This window comes from Seriola aureovittata, chromosome 4 (assembly GCF_021018895.1).
Source record: "Seriola aureovittata isolate HTS-2021-v1 ecotype China chromosome 4, ASM2101889v1, whole genome shotgun sequence".
NCBI lineage: Eukaryota > Metazoa > Chordata > Actinopteri > Carangiformes > Carangidae > Seriola > Seriola aureovittata.
The window spans coordinates 8,367,085-8,388,254 of NC_079367.1; the positions used below are offsets into that span (position 1 = coordinate 8,367,085).

Here is a 21,170-nt window from a genome sequence, read left to right on the forward strand (position 1 = left end):
AAAGGTTTTATATTTTAAAATTTATTTATATTGATTAATACTGAAAGGCTACAGCATATGATCACAACCTGAACGATAATATCAACACCTGTATATCATACAGAATTTACAAAACATGACTGAAACAATACTTACATGGGAAACAATACAAGCCAACAATGTGTAGCTGAATGACATACTCAAGCACACACATCCACCAGTGTAGTTATATGATGGGGGGGGGGGGGTATTGTATCTGTATAGTGTATACCATGATTTCTCAAACTGTTATAGAACACTGCATGGAAAAAAAAACCTGTTGGTCTCTTATGTGTGTATGCATGATTCGTGAATCAAGTTTCAAGCCCAAAGATTCAAGTTTAATGTTTGTGAGTGAAACAGTTTCCGATACAAGGCAACATTTAAGGCACAAAACAGAGGATCTATGTCTTGTTACATGGTTGATCCTGAACAGATGAAGCATAGAGCATTACATATAGTTCAAACAGTAACGTGCAATGTTAAGGTTGTAGGTTGGAATAAATCTGCTTCTGTGCAGCGATCCTGAAGGAGAAGCCAGTTTAATAAAGACCTCAGAGCCCCAGGAAATCTTTCTGCACCTCACAACCCAACAGTGCTTTTCCAGCTTCCACACACTCTGCCACACATGGTGCTAAAAAAAACAAAGCAAAAAAAAAAAAGTATTAGCAGAAGTCACTGAATGAGGGAAAACAGATGATTTTAATCATTACACACAATAGTTTATCACTTATTATTATGACTTTTACCATTCTGAGCACGGAGCCATGACACAGCCTTCATAGCCAGAAGCTCCCACTCTTCTTTAGCATCCATCTTGAAAGAATAAAGCCAAATCAGAGCCAGAACGGTGGCCCACATTTCCTGGTTCACCTAATTCACACAAAATTCAAACAAAGACACATAATTTCAATGAGGAAATGTGACTGTATACTTTTGAAGTGTTACTAACAACAGTAATATCATATAAAATAAGACAACATACTCAAACACTTTCATGTGAGCTATTCTCATATACTGTGTTGTCAATGCTTTTCACAAACAGGTGGTTAAAAGTAGCACCTGGGGGCATTATACCAAAGTTTCTCAATCTGGCAGTGTAGATATGTATTATCTTTAACAAGGACTCACAGCTGGAGGTTTTGTTTTGTCCACCTCCTCACTGGTCTTTCCCAGTGCGGCAGCCAGGGCTGGATCGAGCAGCCAGTAGCCAGATGCCTTCTGGAGGGAAACCAACTGTAGCAAAGGGTCTCTGGGTGGCTTCTTGATCGTGGGGGCTTCAACGTTTCCAAGACACGCTAGGGAAGAACCATCCATATCTGCATCAAAAATGCAAATTCAATGATTCAGAGACAACACATATGTGAGTTGTAACAATACACTTAAAATTATATTTGTAAATTGTGACAAAATTGACAAAAGTGATTTAAAAGCTGATTCAGAATTTAGAGATCTATCTATATCTTTCTAGAATGTATGCCATACACATACAATTTAAAACCGAAATAAATGTCTAAATAAAGCTAAATGTTGCTGAACCCTACAAATTGAAAAATTACAAATTACACTTTTCTTTCAAATGTTTGTGCACTACTGAAACAAAACAGATACCTTCGTCACTGGAAATCCTTGTGTATTCTTCAGATGCATCTGATAAGCAAGAATCATCATCAACTTTCAGAAGAAGAAATGCATTGTTAGAACAGCAAAATCATACCAAAATATTTTATGGTTCTAACTAAAATCTATCTATCTATCTATCTATTTATCTATCTCAATAACATTTAAAACCAGATCTTGCATTTACAGTGTTTTAACACAGTTTAATTGCTGTTTGGTATCTGAGGTACTTTGGAAGTTAAGAAACAATTTCTGGATTACAGTTAAACTTGCAGGTTACACGATGCCCTTTGACCCAGAAAGAATTCATGCCATACACTTCAATTAAGATTAACTACTGTTCAGCTAAGAAGTAAATGTCTGATAACGATACAAATTGAAGAGTTACCCAATACTCTTTTCTTTCAATAGTGTGTGCACCACTGAAACAAAACAAATACCTTTGTTACGCCACATCGGTTCACAGTATTGGAAATCTTCACATGTTGAGCTGTCGTCAAAAACTGTTTTTTTTTTCAGAAGAAATGCATTGTTAGAACAGCAAGATCATACTAAAAATATTCTATGGCTCTAGGTGAAATTAATAAGTCAGTTTTATTGTATTGTAATAGATGTTGGAACTTGTTTCCCTGAGTTGCTCTGGGTCTGACCTGCGTTTGCTTCACCTCTACACTTGGCTGACTGAGACTTAACTTGTTCATATTTAGTATTAGGCACCCATCTGACCTACTACTACTATCTGTGTTGAATATCTAACCTGTGTGGAGTATAGAAAACATTTCTTTCTTTCAGTGGATATAGAAATGCACCAGTGTGTGTTGAAAAAGCCAATTAACATTTTACTCACCCATAATGTCACATAGAGAATACATCATCCCACCAAGCACTGTGATAAAAAGAGAGTAGGATATTAAATGAGGGTCATTATATTGATAACTGATGATTATTGTGCAAGGGCACAATTAGTTCATATAAGTGCTCCAGTTTCTCTCTAATGTGAAATGTACCAGTTTTACCAGCTGCATTTCAGTAAAGGTCACATTATTTTGGTTTATTCACCTGTTGCATTTTTCCTTGCTAAACTCCAGCATTACAGTCATCTATTCCTTAATAAATGTATAGAGTTGTTGCCTTTGTTTTCTGTAACTTACTTTCAGTCACTTTTCATATCCGATTCATTTTTTGTTGGTTCTAAGTTCAGGTTATTTCTATCTTAAAATGAATTAGTGCATTAAAAGACTTTCTTGACTTATGGTTAGAGACGGTTTGTATTGTGCTGTCTCCGAAAGTATATTGCTGGTCCAATAATTAAAATGGTTTCTCATAATAATTCTTTCCCCCAAACTGAGCTAAATTTATCATCATAATTGAAACGTAATGAAGATGACACGATATGTGCTTAAAAATATAATATAATAATATAAAGTGTTCTTTCTTTGCCATACTGGCCAAGTCTATCACACATAAGTTTTACTGGTCTTAAACATACAACATGCACCGCCATTGAACTGGACAGGTTTCCTTTTTTCATTTGTTCCTGGAAAAATACACTCACTGGATGTTGGAATATTTCTGCGCACCAGAGGTCCTTCAATCGGCTCGCCATTGCCTTTATTGACAACAATGAAGGCAGTGTAGGAACTGCTCACTCCTGATTGGACACTGAGCTCCACCACCCTCTCCTTCACTCCTTCATCTTGTGGTGCCTCATCGTCTTTCTCCTCCATCTCCAGGGAGCGAATCAGAGTCCGAGCACCCAACCTGTGGACTGTTAATCTGAAAGGAGCAAGAAGTAAATACAGGCGGAGCTTACCTGCCATTTCTATGAATAGAAATCTATGAATAGACAATCCTGTTAAACATATATGGACTTAAGAAAACTTTTCAACACATAGAAATTAGAAGTAAATCAAACACTGTTAATGTTACAACACTTCCAGTACTTTGAGCTAAATGCTAGTGTCAGTATGCTAACATACCTACAATGGCAATGTTAACATGATGATGCTAAGCGGGTACATTGTTTCCTACATTCAATATCTCAGTAAGTGTATTAGCATGCTAACATTTGCTAATTGGAACATCAGACTTAAAACGTGTAAATTTTTATTTTTCATGTTATTTTACTGTACCGTGTATTTCACATGAGAGCCCACATAGGGACAAATGCTGCGTGGAATGGTTAATTACATAAACTCAATACTGTAAAGTCAGCACATAATTTAAAGTAATTCTGCTGTCTGATCAAAAAACGTTTTACCCAGTGTCCTCTGCAGGTTTGAGACTGAAGTGGAGCTGGCTCTGAGAGGGATGACCTGCCAGACTGTACTTCACCATCACAGAGCCTTCTGATGCCTCTGAACTCTGAGAACATGTTCGAAACGCTGCTTGTTAATGGGATGGCATACACCATTAAAGACATGTAATATGTATATATGTATCATTCCTTTTGTTGAGTGAGAAATCCAGCCTCAGACATTACATAGTTATTTCACTATGAGATGGTGCTGCTCCTACCTGCCCAGTGAGCTGGGCATAAAGCAGTGACCTTTGACCCTGGAAAACAGCTGTGATTGGTGGAGAGAGAACAGTGACAGACACTCCTTTTGGTAAATCCCACGTGACTGAGATATCCTCCACAGCTGGCTGCAGAGCAAATCGCAGTGACTGCATCACCTGGTTAAAAGAAAATATATACAAATGGTTGGGGGAGGTAATGAGTTTTTACAAAATTTTTTTACTTACAGTAGATTTGTAATCAGACCTTCTGTCTAAATAAAAATGAAAGGTTGCATTTTTTAATAAAATTTTTTCATCCATGTTACTTTTCTTACTTTAGGTTGCATCCTGTCAGTTCCTGTGATGAACTGGGCGTGACCGCCTCCTTCCTTGGCCAACCCATTGATAAGAGCAGAGCTGGCCCCTTCCCCAATCCCAAAGGAGAAACACCTGCAATACAGTAGTTTTGTTTTTAACACACAAAGCACTACAACATGAGACATACTGTGAGCCTGTGTTTTTGTTTCACCTGTGGGAACCTGAATTCTTCTTCACCAGATTTATCACTTCTTTGGTGTTGAACACCTCGCCGTCAGTAAAGACAAAGAGCTAGGGAGGAGAGTTTACACAGGAGTTACATAACATCACACCCAGAAACATGCAGCATGTGAAAGCCATTCACATCATTTTCTGAGTGGCATGTTGGATTGTTGTTTCAGTGACATGAGTGGATTTAATAGTAAAGTATGAAGAACAACAAAGGTGGGATAAGTATGAGCTTCAAACAAACCAGTTTCTTCAAGATTGTTCTTGTTTAACTGTGAGTAAAAGAGATAAGATATGTTCAGCCTGAACTGTTTCTTGTCCATTGCTTGCTCTGATTATGCCAGATGTCAGGCACCTCATGTGCTCCATTGAAACACTGGAACCACACAGTAAAGCTCTCAGCACACAACAGGGAGCGGTTTTAATAAATGGTATGACTGTGTCTCTTTTGCGAAACACCTGAACACTTTCTATGCCTGTTTTGACACACTTAACTCTGACAAGCTGGGTTAAAAGCTCCTGAGAGCTCCTGTCCAACAATCACCACACCCTGCATTCTTCACGCAGGAGGATGTACAGCCACAGCTGAGGTGCTACAAACCAGGCAAGGCCCCAGGACCTGATGGCATCCCGGCAACAGTGCTAAAGGCTGTTCCCATGGAGCTCGCCCTCCCTCTTCTACAAACCATGGTGGTTCCAAAGAAATCCTGCCTCACAGAATGCAATCACTGTTGGTCAGTAATCATAAAGTGCCTGGAAAGCTTGCGCTGAGCAGCGTCATGCCAGCATTCAACACAATCCAGCATCACCAACTGATAAGGAGGCTCCAGTACCTCAACGTCACCCCACTTCTCATCCACTGGATACACACCTTCCTCAGTGACAGAAAACAGACTGTAAGGGTCGGCACAGCAACATCTCCAATAATCACCATTAACACCGGAACCTCACAAGGCTGTGCCATCAGCCCCTTCCTCTACACGCTGTACTCTAATGACTGCATGAGTCCATAACCACATACTTTAAGTGCTCTGATGACACTGCCATACTTGCACTTCTCTCTCTCACTTGCACTCAGTGGTTTAACAAACACCGGCGCAGACAGGGAGGAACAGCCTGCCTGATCAAGCAGTGTCTTTTTATTGACCTTCTGAACGGTCCTGTATTGTCCACTGTGTTTGAGCATAAGGTAGTACATAAATGTACCTGGTGCTTTCTACCGAAGGTCAATAATCAACTTTGTAAACATTTAATCAGATCTGTGGCCCCATTTGTTGGGAGGAGTAGAGCTGTCAACTGATTACCAATCCTAACCCTGATTTAGATAAAGTGGAAGGGGAGGCTGTCAGTCACCAAACCTTGTGTCACCAGAATTGGTGGTGTCTTACTGAGTAACTTTAGTGCAAGTGACAGATTGATCATCACAAGCAGCATGTTCAAGCATGGGATAAGGCAAAAACATGTGCGAGTGTATTACTTGTCTAGGTTGATTGGGAATGCAGGGCTGGCTATAAATGTGCTTGAGAGACTCAAGGATCTCTGTTCCTCCCAGATCAGCAGCCATCTCTTCAACTTTCTTCACAGCCTCTTCCAAGGTCTTCTCACAGTACTCCACACTCTTTCTGCCATCAGGAACACAAATGAAGGAGGTCAGGTGGTGGAAAGTAGTGTAGAACTACCAAGTTTTCCCTAAACTTGTGCATGTCTTAACTATACTGTAACTCCTAAAATGTATTCCTACTAACTTTGCAGGGTTTAGTAGAATTGCCATATATCAATATTTACATCAACATAAACTGATGCATGAATAAACAAACAAACAGTAACATCAATAACTGAAACACATTTTTGTGCGCTTAGTCACTCACGGGAAGATGTGTTCATAAGTATCACCAAAACTGTAGATGTTGAAATAGCAGCCCATTGGTAAGCTCTTCAACAGGAGCAGCAGAGTATCCTGACGGAAGTAAAGGAAAGATAGTGAAAGTAAGTGTGCGAGAGGGAAAATGTGAATGATTTTATGATGAAGTTAACACTTGCTGAATACCCTGGCACTGCAAATGCGAGTTGCTTCCTGCATGCTGTCATCGGTAGGACAATCCATACTCCCAGATCGATCCAATAAGAACACAAATTCTCCACATGAAGCCACTGAAGACATCACAGACTGGGGGAACTCAGGGTACAGACTCAGCATCACAACTGGATCACCCATCAGAGTGCCTGAAACACAAGAGGAAAGACACAAAAATGCTTTTTATTGCACATCTACTAATAATTTTTCCTAATTACTTACCCCCTCATTACATCAGTTTGAAGACAGAGAACATTTATTTGTCAGGTAACAACTTCACTGATTTACACACCAGTCTTGGCTGTGGTCTGTCCTGCCTCCACCACAGCAGTGGGCTGGTGGGCATCTTTGTAATAAATCAACAGTTCAACATCTCTGTCAAACTTGTGTCCTGCAGCCAACTTCACCTGCAGTTCAAAAAACACACTCATGAACTTCATTAAAGTAATATGTTTTGTTCTTAGCACTGAGGAACAATCACACACAGCAGACACATTAACAGTCTACCTACCGTGGCCTGGGTCTGCTCTGTGTTGAGGTGCTGGAGAGGGTCCAGGGAACAGTTGGACTCTACTTTAGAGACTGGACGAGGAGAGGACACTCGGGCGGAAAAAGACAGACTGTAGGGAACCAGAGAGGCTGGAACAGAAGTCACCTGGACACTGGCACCTTCACTACCTCCACTTCCTGTGAACAATATGAGACGAGTTAAGAATACCATAATTGAAGAGACATTACCAACTGAGAACTGTTCGTCATGCAGAAGTTCTGGATGACCAGAGAAGATCCTTAAAATTAATGCAATGGTTATAAGACAAACATAGCAACCAGACACCCTCCTCACTGGCTATTTTCACCTTGTCTCTAAGGGTGAACACAGCCACTCTACAAAGGAAACTCTCTTGCATACACAATCCTATTTTTGTCAGTAGTTTCCCAGAACCCATGACAACAGGTGACTGCTCAACATAAATCAACTGATAAATCAAGAGCACTTCCTTAAGACTCTGCTCTGTTTTCAATAATTTGGGAACTGTGTTGCCACGGGCAATATAACTTTTGGTGGGGTCTCCCTGCGCAAATTGGTCGTAGTCAAGGCACCAGACTAAGAACAATTCAAGAACCCTGTTCGATTGAAAATGACCAGAGCAACCATGCTCACAGGAGAAGAACTGAGGCGCACTCCTGGAACCCGGCCTCCACCCACGGTTCACTCCCAGATGAATCATGCTCTCTGAAGAACTGCAGATGAAAGGAATCACCTGATCTTGGTTAATAATCTCACTCATACAAAGCAGGAGAGTACAACATTGACTGCTGACGGACAACTCTGAGTTGAAAATAACACAGAGGGTACAAGCCTCTTTTTTCTCAGACGAGGAAGTATACTCCTCACAGTACCTCAAATGTTGTCTCATGTAAATGTTATCTCTTTTTAGGTGGTTGGCTAGCCACCAGAACTTTTGGGAGTTGCCTGGTTTTTGTTTTGAATTGGGAGGACATGTGAAACTGGCACCTTCACATGGGATTGATGCAGCGCCAAGCGCAGACACCAATATGAACTGTTAGCTTACAGTTGAGGTTCAGTGAATATCTCCAACACTTCAGTTTGGTCTTTGCTAAACAATGATGTCTCATGCTCTATTTCTACACAATCTAAATACAATGGATGCAAAATCCACAGGGCACTTGTAGGTGTTTGTGGAAAACATATCAGCAAATGTGAAGGCTCTGGCATCAGTACTGATTTCAACCTCAAAAATCAGAGATTGTTTATAGCACAGCACAACCGGCAGAAAAGGAGAAGTCAAGTATTCTGTTGGTGTATTTCACAATGGTTTTTAACTTCCACCTGTGTGTGAATGGTGCATTTGGTAATTGATGCTTCCACAGAAACACAAAATACCATTTTGGTGTTCACTAAATTAAAGTGTTGGCTGCATTTTCTACCCTGAGGTTGGTAGCGAGGGTTGAGCACAGCAGGCAGACAAAACCTCAGCCCGTCATCAGCCTGCACAGCCAGCTCAGTGACGTACTCCAGCCGGATGGAGGCGCTCTCTCCTGGAGGCAGACTGCCCACACTCAGGGTGAATATATCTGGACTCTGCTCACTCTCCTCCAACAGGAAGGCCTGCTGACCAGAGCTCAGCGCATCATCATACTCCTCACGAGCCTGGAGCACAGATGACACATGTCAGCAACATTCACCATGTTTATTTTTTCTTTAAGATCCATTACAGTGAGTAAGCATTTACTGTCCAGCTCACCTGCTGTTTCTCCTTCACCTCAGCTACAATCTGTGTCTGTCCAATCTTAGCACTGAAATGACAGACAGCAGCATCTCCAGGCAGAGGGAAGACAAAAACAGCCTCTACTGGTTTGTCCTCCTTGTTCTCGTAGGTCAGAGTGGAGACCACTGTAGCCACATGGTCCCTGACCTCCAGCTCCACCTCGATGCTCTTCAGAGGAACTGACCGAGAAACATAAAGAAATACAATGATGAACATAAAGATATTTTAAGATAGTTGTTGATCCCACTTAGATAGTCTCTCTGTTTGTTTTCTAACAGCTCTGTACCTGGTTCCTTCTGGGCAGTTAGTAGACCACAGCAGTTCATCGTACCTGTGCAACAATTAACAAGGACACGTGAGAACTTTCTGTTGTAGGTGGTGGTAATGATACAGTGCATTATAGGTGCTCAACAGTTAGAAAAAAGTGAATCTATTTATTGTTTTTCACATGAATGTCATCATAAAAATGTAATAACCATCGTGATTATAAGCATGCTTTGAGGACTGAATCCTGTAATTAATCCATCAATCAATCGATACAGCACGTGATGTTCAATTTGTATCGATCGACAAGAAACTTAGGATCTCCACTGCCGTACGTCCGCACCCTTCCTGGTTCAGTCTTAATGCATTTTTTTGTGTTTTTGTTTTTATTTTTATTTAGTCAGCTGTCTGCTAAAATATTTATGATGACATTCATGTGAACAATAAATAGATTCACTTTTTTTCTACAGAGGAAAAGAGGAAATTTTAAAATGCATTTTACATTTCCAGTCAACGTCTCATTAACAGTAAACAGAAACATCTGTCTGCGAAGGCAACTTACTTTCTCCTTTGCCAAATTGTTACGACATTACAATAACAAATCACTAAGACTCATATCCCAGTGTAACAGAAACACTATCCAGCAGTTATTAATAAGGAACATGTCAGTGGTGAACTTCTGGTAACCAGTGCGTCATCTCGGGTCACGACAATAAATACACAGAAGGAAAATGCTTACCTCTGATGACAAGCGTTTAAAGACTGGGACAGTTTCACTGTAGCTCTCTCTTGTATGTGTCGAGACAACCTGTGTGTAACAGATGAGCCCTTATCCCGAGTGAAACTGAAAGAAAACTGTTGTCACGCCTCCCGGGTACGCTCGATTTCATCACAGAAGATTGCCGGATGGGTGGAGCTTAAAGTGACAATCTGAGTCATGTTCCAAAAATTTCATGTGACGCCTATTTTTTTTTATTTTTCCAGTGTCTAATACCTCACCTGGATTAAAGTTTGAAGTTGAATCCGCTGCAATAAAAATCACGAAACTCTACTTCCTCTGCTAAAATGAAGCAGGCAACACAAGGTTTCCTTTCACAATAAATCAAACAGCCCACACAAAAATGCCTGACAGTTGTGTTATTGTCACCAGTGTTTACTCTGTGCTTTCTCTCTCCTTTCTTTCTTTTGCACAGTTGGCTTCATGATATAAGATGACAGCGTACATACACAATTTTTTAACACACTTAAGTATCGGCTACTCTGTGTCATTCAGTAACAAAATAACACATTATATATATTTATATGCTGATTAAAAGTCACATTGAAATATGTTCTTTCGAAGACAGAAACGTCTAATATACAATAACGTGATAATTTCAAAACAATTTAAACCTTCTCTCTTCTGGTTTCAACGAAATTAACACAAACATGTCATGTTTGACCAGTGCAGAGTTAGCTGAGACAAAAACACAGTCAAATCACGGCCAGCTGTGGTATTATGTGTCTCATATTTTCATCAAATGTATAGAGATTATGGCTGCAGTTACAAAACATGCACACATCGCCACCTAGAGGGACAGGATAGGAATGAACATGATGGTCCTCGAATCCTAAGTGTAATATATGATATATTTTAATGGGTAATGTGCATGTGAGATGGCTTTGGTGATGCTTTCCTGAGGTTTTCTAAATTTTGGATACTATATTACTCATGTCTGACTTGAATTGCGTTAGTGAGTATTTATTTTCATTATCCTTGTGAATATAACTCAGGATGTGTTGAGGACTATGTTTAAAACTGTGTGCAGTCTGAGGGCAAGATCTTAACTGAAGTGTTAGGTTCATCTCAAGGCAAAAACACTTCTGGACTCAGCTGTGATTTAGACTTAACCACCTCTAAACATTACAAACAAGCAGCAGTGTCTGGTTAGTTAGTTTTAAAAAAAACATCCCGGTTAAAGTTCTTAACCTTGGTACAATGGGGCCTGAAATTTATGCTGACAGCCCAAGGTTTGCATGTTTACCTCGTGTCACACAGTTTTTACTACACAATGAACAGAGCAGGTGTGTAGTCTCTAATTCAGAGATTAATACTCATTTTGGTCAAAGCTCGAAGTTTAACTTTCAGGTTTTTTTTTAGACACAAATTGACATCAAAAGCATCATTCACTTGATTTATATATGGTAAGGATTTAGCGCTGTTCTGACAAGTTTTTACAATGATCCACAATAGGTGAACCAAAATAGAGACCAATATAAAAGGCCAATAATGAGAAATAGAAAGAGAAACACCAAATGAAAGTAGAAAACATAACAGAATAAGACTGAATTGTGACAGTGTAAAGGCTGTAAAATGGAGTAAATCTGCTTCTCTGTACCAATCCTTAAGAGCAGCCGGTTTAATGAAAACCTCAGAGCCCCAGGACGTCTTCCTGCACCTTGCAACCCAACAGTGCATTTCCAGCTTTCACACACTCTGCCACAGATGGTGCTGAAAAAAAAGAGAGAAAAACAAGTCATCATAAGACTGGATGTGACAAAACTGTTGATTTAACCCTCGTATTATGTTGAAAAAAAATTACATTGATTATGTTGCGGGTCATTTTGACCCGTACTGTGTAAATGCACGCAAAACAGCCAAGAAAACAGGTTAAACTAATAACCAATTTATTTTAGATTATATAAACATTTAGAAAAGTGACATACAATACATTTTTAATTCCAACACTATATTTAAGAACTATTTTGTTTAAGTTTTTCCCTCTTCACAAACACATTTCTTTTTAACTTTAACTTTAAGATGCGCCATTTTCTCAGATTTTTAACGTTCAACATTTTCAATAAGCCTGTGTATATTCTCATTTGTCCAGGTCTAGGAACATTTTCAATGTTCTCCACTTGATGGGCAGAATGTTACTGTGTGCTTTCTGCAGATGTAATTCTTGCATTTCACACAACAGGTACTTGTTTTACTGTCCTCTCGGGAGGGACAGACCTGGCATCTTTTCCATTTCTTTTCACCTGTGTCCACTGGATGTTGGTTGGGTGACCTGAGCTTGACCTTTTCAATGACAGCTGTTGCTGCTGGGGATCGAGCTGGCCTGGCTCGCGTCTGGATCTTGGGAGTGACAAGTGCTTTGCCGAGTTCTTCCAGGAAAAGCCGACGTTGCTACAATTTGTCGGCATTCCATTGCTGGTTGATTTCAGTCCACAGGACATAGGCATTGTAAGCAGACACGTCCACAATGTTGTAGAAAATCACCAAAGGTCAATGGGCAGTCTTGCGCTGGCAGCTGTATGTTGCTGTGACTTTGTCCAGATTGTCAACTCCTCCTTTGGTGGAGTTATAATCCAGGATCATTTGTAGCTTAATGTCTTCTCTTTTGCTCAGAGATGCATCTGTGTGCATTGTACTCATTACAAGAACATTCTTGTTTCTCTTTGGGCAGTATGAAACAACTGCTGCTTTCTCAGTGAAAGCAAATATTGAGGAATGCAGAGGTCTGCCCTGTATCTTCAGAATTTCACTGGGAAGTTCTGGCTTATTTCTCCTGACTGTTCCCAACATGGTCAGCTTTCTCTTCTGAAGTTCATCTCCAAGGCGGTAGGATGTAAAGAAGTTTTCACAAGTGATGTTATGACCTTGCAGCCCTTCTGGGTCAAAATGACCCGCAACATCATCTTTGTATACAAACTCTGCACAGACACTCCACTACACATCAAAGTGTCCAGATTTTACAAACCAGTTCATGACCCTAGATGAGGAAAAGTCACCAAATTTCATGAAGGAAAAAAAAGGCTAACCAGTACTTTTGTCAACACAAAAACTGAAACGGGTCAAATTGACCCTTAACATAATATGAGGGTTAAACCAGCATATACTGTTAAAAACAACAGATCAGCATTACTATCATGGTTTTTACCATTCTGAGCACGGAGCCATGACACGGCCTTCATAGCCAGAAGCTCCCACTCCTCCTTAGCATCCATCTTGAAAGCATGAAGCCAGATCAGAGCCAGAATGGTGGCCCACACTTCCTGGTTCACCTAATTCCACAAATCAAAGAAAGTCACATGAGACAACAGATGACAGATAATCAAAGAAAACAAGGTACATAAAGTATCTCAGGGGAAAATTTGGCCTGATAGACAGTAACCCACCAATGCAGGCTTTGACTTGTCCACCTCCTCGCTGGTCTTTCCCAGTACATCAGCCAGAGCTGGATTTAACAGCCAGGAGCCGGACGCATTCTGGAGGGAAACCACTTGCAGCAAAGGGTCTCTGCAAGGCTGTTTGGGGATGGGTCTTTCAATATCTTCATCATCCAAGGCTGAAGAAAAATGTGCAAAAATAAAATCATCCCTGTAGATCATTCTACTGGTATCAGGTTTGTTTTGGGCCAATTTGATACTAATATCGGATTTGATAATATCAAAGCAATTGCAAAGATGAAATAATCTTTGTTGCACACAAAGATAATGTCACATTATATTGGTATGTAGGTAAGGTATACCATTTAATTTTGGATAATTGTCTAGCATAAGATGGATATATGCTGCCAATAAGAACATGACTGTTTGTCAATCTAAAAAAATGAAATAAATGATACAGTCGCTGAATTATTTCTGTCTTGACTTCGATGACTGTGCTGATATTATGGCTGAAAAAAAAAATAGATAAAGAATCCACGCTAGCAACTGTGTGAGGCTGTACATAGACACAGTGGTGCTTTGAGCTAAATGCTAATGTGAGAATATGCCAAAAAGGTCACAATGACAATGAAAATGCTAACATTTAGCACCTTTAGTTTTTTGCCACATTCACTTTCTTCATGCACTGTGTGTATATTTACAAAAATACACAGATTTGTGTTCCACTCCCATTCAGCTTTGTACTTACTTTTTATACTGGGCAGAGAATCACAGACCAGCGGAGCACTCAGTGGCCTTCCTCCTAAGATGAGCATCCCTTTAAGATTAAGAAAAAAGGTATTGTGGTTAAGAGAAAAAAAAACACAACTGACATCTGAGCTTATTACAATGACTGACATGTCGTTATAAGACGTTCTTAAGATGTAAAAGTTGTTAATGAGTATTTTAAAAAGTCACAAAAAATTTAAGCAGCAAAAAAGATATATTCTGCAACAGAAATTTGTTCCTTTGTTCAGTGTAGAAATACACAGATGTGTGTTCCACTCCCATTTAGCTTTTTACTTACTTCCTCGATGGGTCATGGAACATGCCTGGAAGGACACAGTATCAGGGGCAACCGACCCTTCAAGAGATTAAAAAAACAAAGAAAAACACAAAATTTGAGGTCAGGAAATTACATGAGAATTTTAAAACAAAAAATATCAACTAAACTACTGACTTCTGAGCATGCAACTTGCAATTACTTGCAAGTTGTTGCAAGTAATTAAACTGTATAAGTGGTTACATAATATTCAAAAAGTCACAAAAAATGCATAGAAGCTCAACCTTCCTCACTTGTGTCTTTGAGCAACTGCATATGTTGTCAGTGACTAACAAAAAATACCAGGGTAAAAACAACCACTGTATATCCAGTATTTCACATTAAAGAACAAAGAAAGAGCAATTCTGCCACAGAAATGTGCTGTTTTGTTCAGTGTTTACGTCAGTTTACTATAAAAACACACAGATGTGAGCTTCACTCCCATTCAGCTTTTTACTTACGTTTGCTTCTGCAAAATGACATAGGTTGCACCATAGCACCGACACAAACTTCAAGAAATAGAAAAACAAAAAAAAGTGTGGGATATCAGAGCCAGAATAACTCCTATAACAGTATTTCATATTAAAGCTGCAAAAAACAAAAAGAGAGATACAATCTTCCACAGAAATTTGTTTGTTTGTTCAGCGTTTACATCAATTTACTGTATTTACAAAAACACACAGATGTGTCTTCTATTCCCATTCAGCTTTGTACTTACAGTTCATTCTGCCTACAGAATTACAGACCAGCGGAGCTCCCATCATCATTCCTAAGACAGGTAAAAGTTTGAGAATTAAAAAAAACGTATTATGGTCAACCCAGAACAATTGAGCAGAATGCTTTTTCGCTATTACAGCTCCCACCCTATGGTACTCCTAGCCTGTATAACTGAGACATGCTAAGTCCTTAGCTTCTTTTACATCCCTTTAGAAAACTTTCCTTTTTGTGAAATGTTTGACATAGGTTATCTATACTAATTATTCCTATCTATTTGATTTTATTCATTTATTGTTTTTCCTTGTAAAGCTCTTTGTTACTTTGTTTAAAAAAAAGTTTATTATTATTATTATTGTTATTACGGGTGGAGCTGCTGTTGCAGCACATGAAGGAGTAAGAGCATATTATGGACGGGTGGTCAAAATGTTTTGGCTCATCAGTGTAGCAGTCATGGTCACCGATAATACCTCTAAAGCAGTGGGTGATAGAGTCTTAGTTTCTCATTTGGAATTGAAAAAGCACTTACCGGATAGTGGAATATCTCTGCGGACCACAGGTCCTTGAATCGGCTTGCCATTGCTTTTGTTCACAGCAATGAAGGCAGTGAAGGGACTGCTCACTCCTGATTGGACACTGAGCTCAACCACCTTCTTCTTCACTCCTCCATCTTGCTGTCCACTGTGTTCTCTCTCTTCCATCTCCAGGGAGCGAATCAGAGTCCGAGCACCCAACCTGTGGACTGTTAATCTGCAGATAGGACAGAGGAGTGAACACAGGTGGAGCTTCATTTGTATGAATACAATACAGAGATATGCAGTCCAACTAATTATATGGTAGGTCTTAAACATCAGATAACATCTCAGTATACAGATATTAGAGATACGTCATTTATGCTACATTTTGACTTTTATTGTGAGATAAAAGTGCAAACTAATGAGCGACACAAAAAGCCAGAGGTGGACACCAGCTCTAGCTCTGTATTCTTATCACTAAGATGTATCAATGACTGAACTGAAACATGCTAAAATTGTAGATAAATACCATAACATAGTTTTGTTGTGTGTCACCCACAATTTAAATAATTAAACTCAAAATTTGTAACGTGGTACAACCCAACACATAACAGCACTGTTTTACCCAGTGTCCTCTGCAGGTTTGAGATTGAATGGGAGCTGGTTCTCAGAGGGATGACCTGCCAGGCTGTACTTCACCGTCACACAGCCCTGTGCTGCCTCTGAACTCTGAGAAAGCATTACAGTGTTACAAACCATATTAATTACTGTAATCACATTATTTTTATCATTAAATCCTTCATTTAAACAGCTAATCTCATTGAGTTCAGGATCTCTTTTTCAAGGCCTCAAATCGAATGAGATGGTGCTGCTCATACCTTTCCAGTGAGCTGGGCATAAACCAGTGACCTTTGACCCTGGAAAACTGCTGTGATTGGTGGAGAGAGAGCAGTGACAGACACTCCTTTTGGTAAATCCCATGTGACTGTGATGTCCACCACTGCTGGCTGCAGAGCAAATCGCAGCGACTGCATCACCTGGTGGGAGAAAAGACAAATACAAATACAAATCTGCTGTTGCATATTTTAACTTGACAGCTTTGCTATGTTTATATCTTTCTTACTTTAGGTTGCATCCTGTCAGTCTCTGTGATGAATTGAGCATGACCTCCTCCTTCCTTGGCCAACCCATTGATAAGAGCAGAGCTGGCCCCTTCCCCAATCCCAAAGGAGAAACACCTGCAATACAGTAGTTTTGTTTTTAACACACACAGCACTACAACATGAGACATACTGTGAGTGGGTGTTATTGTTTCACCTGTGGGAACCTGAATTTGTCTTCACCAGATTTATCACTTCTTTGGTGTTGAACACCTCGCCGTCAGTAAAGACAAAGAGCTAGGGAGGAGAGTTTACACAGGAGTTACATAACATCACACCCAGACACATGCAGCATGTGTTAGGATGCTGCTGCAAGAACACAACTGCTTTCTATGGTGAAGTGTAAGGAATGACAAAAAGTTTGGACACATGGTAAGTGAATGGGAACATGTGTCCAAACTTTTGACTGGTAATGTATGTTAAAGACAACCTGTTTAAAATGTTAACCGTGTGTGTGCAGTGTGTGTTTTACTTGTCTTGGCTGACTGGGAATGCAGGGCTGGCTGTAAATATGTTTGAGGGGCTTCAGGATCTCTGTTCCTCCCAAATTAGCCTCCATCAGCTCAACCTTCTTCAGAGCCTCTTCCATAGAGCTCTGGCTGTACTCCACACTCTTACTGCCATCACAAAATATTTGAACATACGCACCAAGGCAATCACACATATACAAGCACTAAAAATAAAGACAGGAAGGTATTAAACTGAGTGACATGAGGGAGTCACTTACGGGAAGATGTGTTCAAAACTGGACCCAAAACTGTAGATGTTGAAATAGCAGCCCATTGGTAAGCTCTTCAACAGGAGCAGTAGAGTATCCTGACGTAAGCAGAGGAAAGATAGTGGAGGTTACTCTGTGAAAGGGACACTATGGATGATTTTATGATTGAGTTAGCACTTGCTGAATACCCTGGCACTGCTAATGCGAGTCTGTTGACCCCTGCCGTTGTTCATACGTGAACCCATACTCCCAGATCGATCCATCAAGAGCACAAACTCTCCACATGAGGCGACTGAAGACATCACAGACTGGGGGAACTCAGGGTACAGACTCAGCATCACGACTGGATCACCCATCAGAGTGCCTGAAACACATATTATTTATTCTAACATGTAACTTTCTATTCTAACAGAGTAACAACTTCTCTAATTTGCACTCACCAGTCTTGGCTGTGGTCTGTCCTGCCTCCACCACAGCAGTGGGCTGGTGGGCATCTTTGTAATAAATCAACAGTTCAACATCTCTGTCAAACTTGTGTCCTGCAGCCAACTTCACCTGCAGTTCAAAAAACACACTCATGAACTTCATTAAAGTAATATGTTTTGTTCTTAGCACTGAGGAACAATCGCACACAGCAGACACATTAACAGTCTACCTACCGTGGCCTGGGTCTGCTCTGTGTTGAGGTGCTGGAGAGGGTCCAGGGAACAGTTGGACTCTACTTTAGAGACTGGACGAGGAGAGGACACTCGGGCGGAAAAAGACAGACTGTAGGGAACCAGAGAGGCTGGAACAGAAGTCACCTGGACACTGGCACCTTCACTACCTCCACTTCCTGTGAAAAAGTTAGCAATCCTAAACTTACAGACATCTTACATTTAAGCATCTAACGTAAATCATAGCTACCAGTCAAACTAAAACAAGACAAGTCTACAGTTTTGCTAGCAGCTGTCTAAGGCTGTACTCAAGTATATTCTTTAGCTAAATGCTAATGGTAGCATGCTAACAGACCCATGTTTAGCAGCAGAAATCTTTACTTTGACTTGCTGGTTGTGCTCAAGGAAAATTCAGAGGATAAGACAATAGGATTCATCTTCTCGACGATATATGTACCAATGCATGGATGGCAGTCCATGTGGTGAAAGTACTGGCTGGTTTTCCTACAATGTGTTAAGTTCTCTGACATCAATATTGATTTCACCCTCAAAAATACCCGATCCTTTACAGCAGATTTACCAGATGTTCTGTTGGTGTATTTCACAATGGTTTTTAACTTCCACCTGTGTGTGAATGGTGCATTTGGTAATTGATGCTTCCACAGAAACACAAAAAGCCATTTTGGTGTTCACTAAATTAAAGTGTTGGCTGCATTTTCTACCCTGAGGTTGGTAGCGAGGGTTGAGCACAGCAGGCAGACAAAACCTCAGCCCGTCATCAGCCTGCACAGCCAGCTCAGTGACGTACTCCAGCCGGATGGAGGCGCTCTCTCTTGGAGGCAGACTGCCCACACTCAGGGTGAATATATCTGGACTCTGCTCACTCTCCTCCAACAGGAAGGCCTGCTGACCAGAGCTCAGCGCATCATCATACTCCTCACGAGCCTGGAGCACAGATGACACATGTCAGCAACATTCACCATGTTTATTTGTTCTTTAAGATCCATTACAGTGAGTAAGCATTTACTGTCCAGCTCACCTGCTGTTTCTCCTTCACCTCAGCTACAATCTGTGTCTGTCCGATCTTAGCACTGAAATGACAGACAGCAGCATCTCCAGGCAGAGGGAAGACAAAAACAGCCTCTACTGGTTTGTCCTCCTTGTTCTCGTAGGTCAGGGTGGAGACCACTGTAGCCACATGGTCCCTGACCTCCAGCTCCACCTCGATGCTCTTCAGAGGAACTGACCGAGAAATGGAAGGAAATACAATGATGAACATAAAGACAGAGTGAGAAATGTTGTGTGTTCTGTGAAGACATTTTAAGATAGTTGTTGATAGTGCTTAAAATTTCATTCATTTTCAACCACATTAACGCTGTTCACCAAGCTGACAGTTAAACACGCCTCTGTTTGACTGTCACAGGAGTGTTTACGTGCCCCAATGCCATTACAGCCAATACAAGCCTTTTTAACATTTTATAGTGGAAATCTGAGATTTTTCTGTTTTCTAACAGCTCTGTACCTGGTTCCTTCTGGGCAGTTAGTAGACCACAGCAGTTCATCGTACCTGTGCAACAATTAACAAAGACACGTGAGAACTTTGTGTTGTAGGGATGAATGGAAATGATACAGTGCATTATAGGTCAACCGGTTAATCTTTCTTATCTCTCTCCGCGTGTCCTGTTATCCCCAATCAATCAATCATTTCAGTAACACACTCTCCTCTCTACTGCCGTACGTTTTCGCCCTTCCTGGTTCAGTCTGGATACATTTTCTCCACTTTGTTAATGTGTTTTTGTTTTTATTTAGACAGCTGTTTGTTCGAAGGCTACAGATGACATCAAAAAATTCCAGTCATTCCCTCACTCTGACAAGCTACAGAAACATCTGTCTGTGGAAGGATCCTCGCATTATTTTTACGACATTACAATAACAAACCAATAAGATCGATAACCAAGTGTAACAGAAACACTATCCAGCAGTTATTAACGTTTCTCAGTGTATCTCATGTCAGCGGTGAACTTCTGGTAACCAGTGCGTCATCTCGGATCACGAGAATAAACACACAGAAGAAGAATGCTTACCTCTGACGATCAGCGTTTAGAGTCTGGGACAGTTTCACTGCAGCTCTCTCTTGTATGTGTCGTGACAATTTGTAGATGTGTAAAGCAGAAAATACCTTATCTCGATTGTGACTGAAAGAAAACTGTCAGTCACACCCCCGGGTACGCTCGATTTTCTACTAAAGATCCCCGAATGGGTGGAGCTTAAAGTTGCAAGCTGTGTTTACTGTCTTCGTTCTTCCTTCTTTCTCTCTTTTGTGTAGTTGGCTGTGTAGAAGACTGCGTACATACCTCATTTTCTACATACTACAATTATAGGCTACTGTGTGTCATGCAGCAACAACATAGCATATATCTATACTGTTTTAAAGTCAAACTGGAATTTGTTCTAAGACAAAACTTCTAAAATAAAAAAACCTGATAATTAAAAAACTTTTTACTTTGCCAAAACCCTTCTTTCCTCTGGTTTCATGAAATGAACACAAAATTGTCATGTTTGAATACACAAAAAAAACACATCATTTAATCACTGCCAGCTGTGGTAGGCCTATCATGTTTCAAACATTTATATCAAATGCAAAAAAGCCATGGCCTACTGGGAGAGAATAGTAATGAGCACACTTTATGAATAAACTGTCATAGTGGTTCTTCACTCCTCAGTATACCATGCAGGTGTGTGGTTACCATGGCCCATTACTCTTCTTATGGTGATTTTACAATATTGGTATTCCTCTGAAACATACTTTTTTTTTTAAATCAAAAAAGAACCAAGAGATGTTGACTCTGATCAAAACAGAGA

General features: G+C 40.3%; 2 protein-coding genes across 6 annotated transcripts; both read right to left on the reverse strand.

Annotated features, from left to right (window-relative positions):
* On the reverse strand, nucleotides 1-10,318 carry LOC130167885 (von Willebrand factor A domain-containing protein 5A-like). Of its 4 annotated transcripts, none has more exons than XM_056374407.1 (20): nucleotides 10,052-10,318; nucleotides 9,335-9,379; nucleotides 9,025-9,227; nucleotides 8,708-8,930; nucleotides 7,269-7,444; nucleotides 7,050-7,164; nucleotides 6,731-6,906; nucleotides 6,552-6,640; nucleotides 6,161-6,305; nucleotides 4,667-4,746; nucleotides 4,473-4,587; nucleotides 4,156-4,314; nucleotides 3,899-4,002; nucleotides 3,194-3,414; nucleotides 2,486-2,524; nucleotides 2,079-2,141; nucleotides 1,630-1,668; nucleotides 1,150-1,316; nucleotides 768-891; nucleotides 1-652 (listed from the first exon to the last, which is right to left on the reverse strand). In XM_056374407.1, the coding sequence occupies exons 2-20, from the start codon at nucleotides 9,372-9,374 to the stop codon at nucleotides 573-575; spliced, it is 2,358 nt and encodes a 785-aa protein (XP_056230382.1). In that variant the 5' UTR covers nucleotides 9,375-9,379; nucleotides 10,052-10,318; the 3' UTR covers nucleotides 1-572. The 4 variants fall into 4 exon arrangements, with proteins under 4 accessions (XP_056230382.1, XP_056230381.1, XP_056230380.1 ...); XM_056374406.1 differs by having other exon boundaries at nucleotides 1,150-1,337; XM_056374405.1 differs by having other exon boundaries at nucleotides 1,630-1,692.
* Nucleotides 10,319-11,472: 1,154 nt separating this feature from the next.
* LOC130167884 (von Willebrand factor A domain-containing protein 5A-like) lies at nucleotides 11,473-20,700 on the reverse strand. 2 transcript variants are annotated; one of them, XM_056374402.1, is made up of 21 exons: nucleotides 20,393-20,700; nucleotides 19,831-19,875; nucleotides 19,348-19,550; nucleotides 19,031-19,253; nucleotides 18,312-18,487; nucleotides 18,093-18,207; nucleotides 17,841-18,016; nucleotides 17,662-17,750; nucleotides 17,407-17,551; nucleotides 17,092-17,171; nucleotides 16,898-17,012; nucleotides 16,653-16,811; nucleotides 16,400-16,503; nucleotides 15,789-16,009; nucleotides 15,264-15,314; nucleotides 15,007-15,054; nucleotides 14,531-14,587; nucleotides 14,213-14,281; nucleotides 13,474-13,643; nucleotides 13,236-13,359; nucleotides 11,473-11,803 (listed from the first exon to the last, which is right to left on the reverse strand). In XM_056374402.1, the coding sequence occupies exons 2-21, from the start codon at nucleotides 19,868-19,870 to the stop codon at nucleotides 11,724-11,726; spliced, it is 2,445 nt and encodes an 814-aa protein (XP_056230377.1). In that variant the 5' UTR covers nucleotides 19,871-19,875; nucleotides 20,393-20,700; the 3' UTR covers nucleotides 11,473-11,723. The 2 variants fall into 2 exon arrangements, with proteins under 2 accessions (XP_056230377.1, XP_056230378.1); XM_056374403.1 differs by lacking the exon at nucleotides 15,007-15,054.
* Nucleotides 20,701-21,170: the final 470 nt, after the last annotated feature.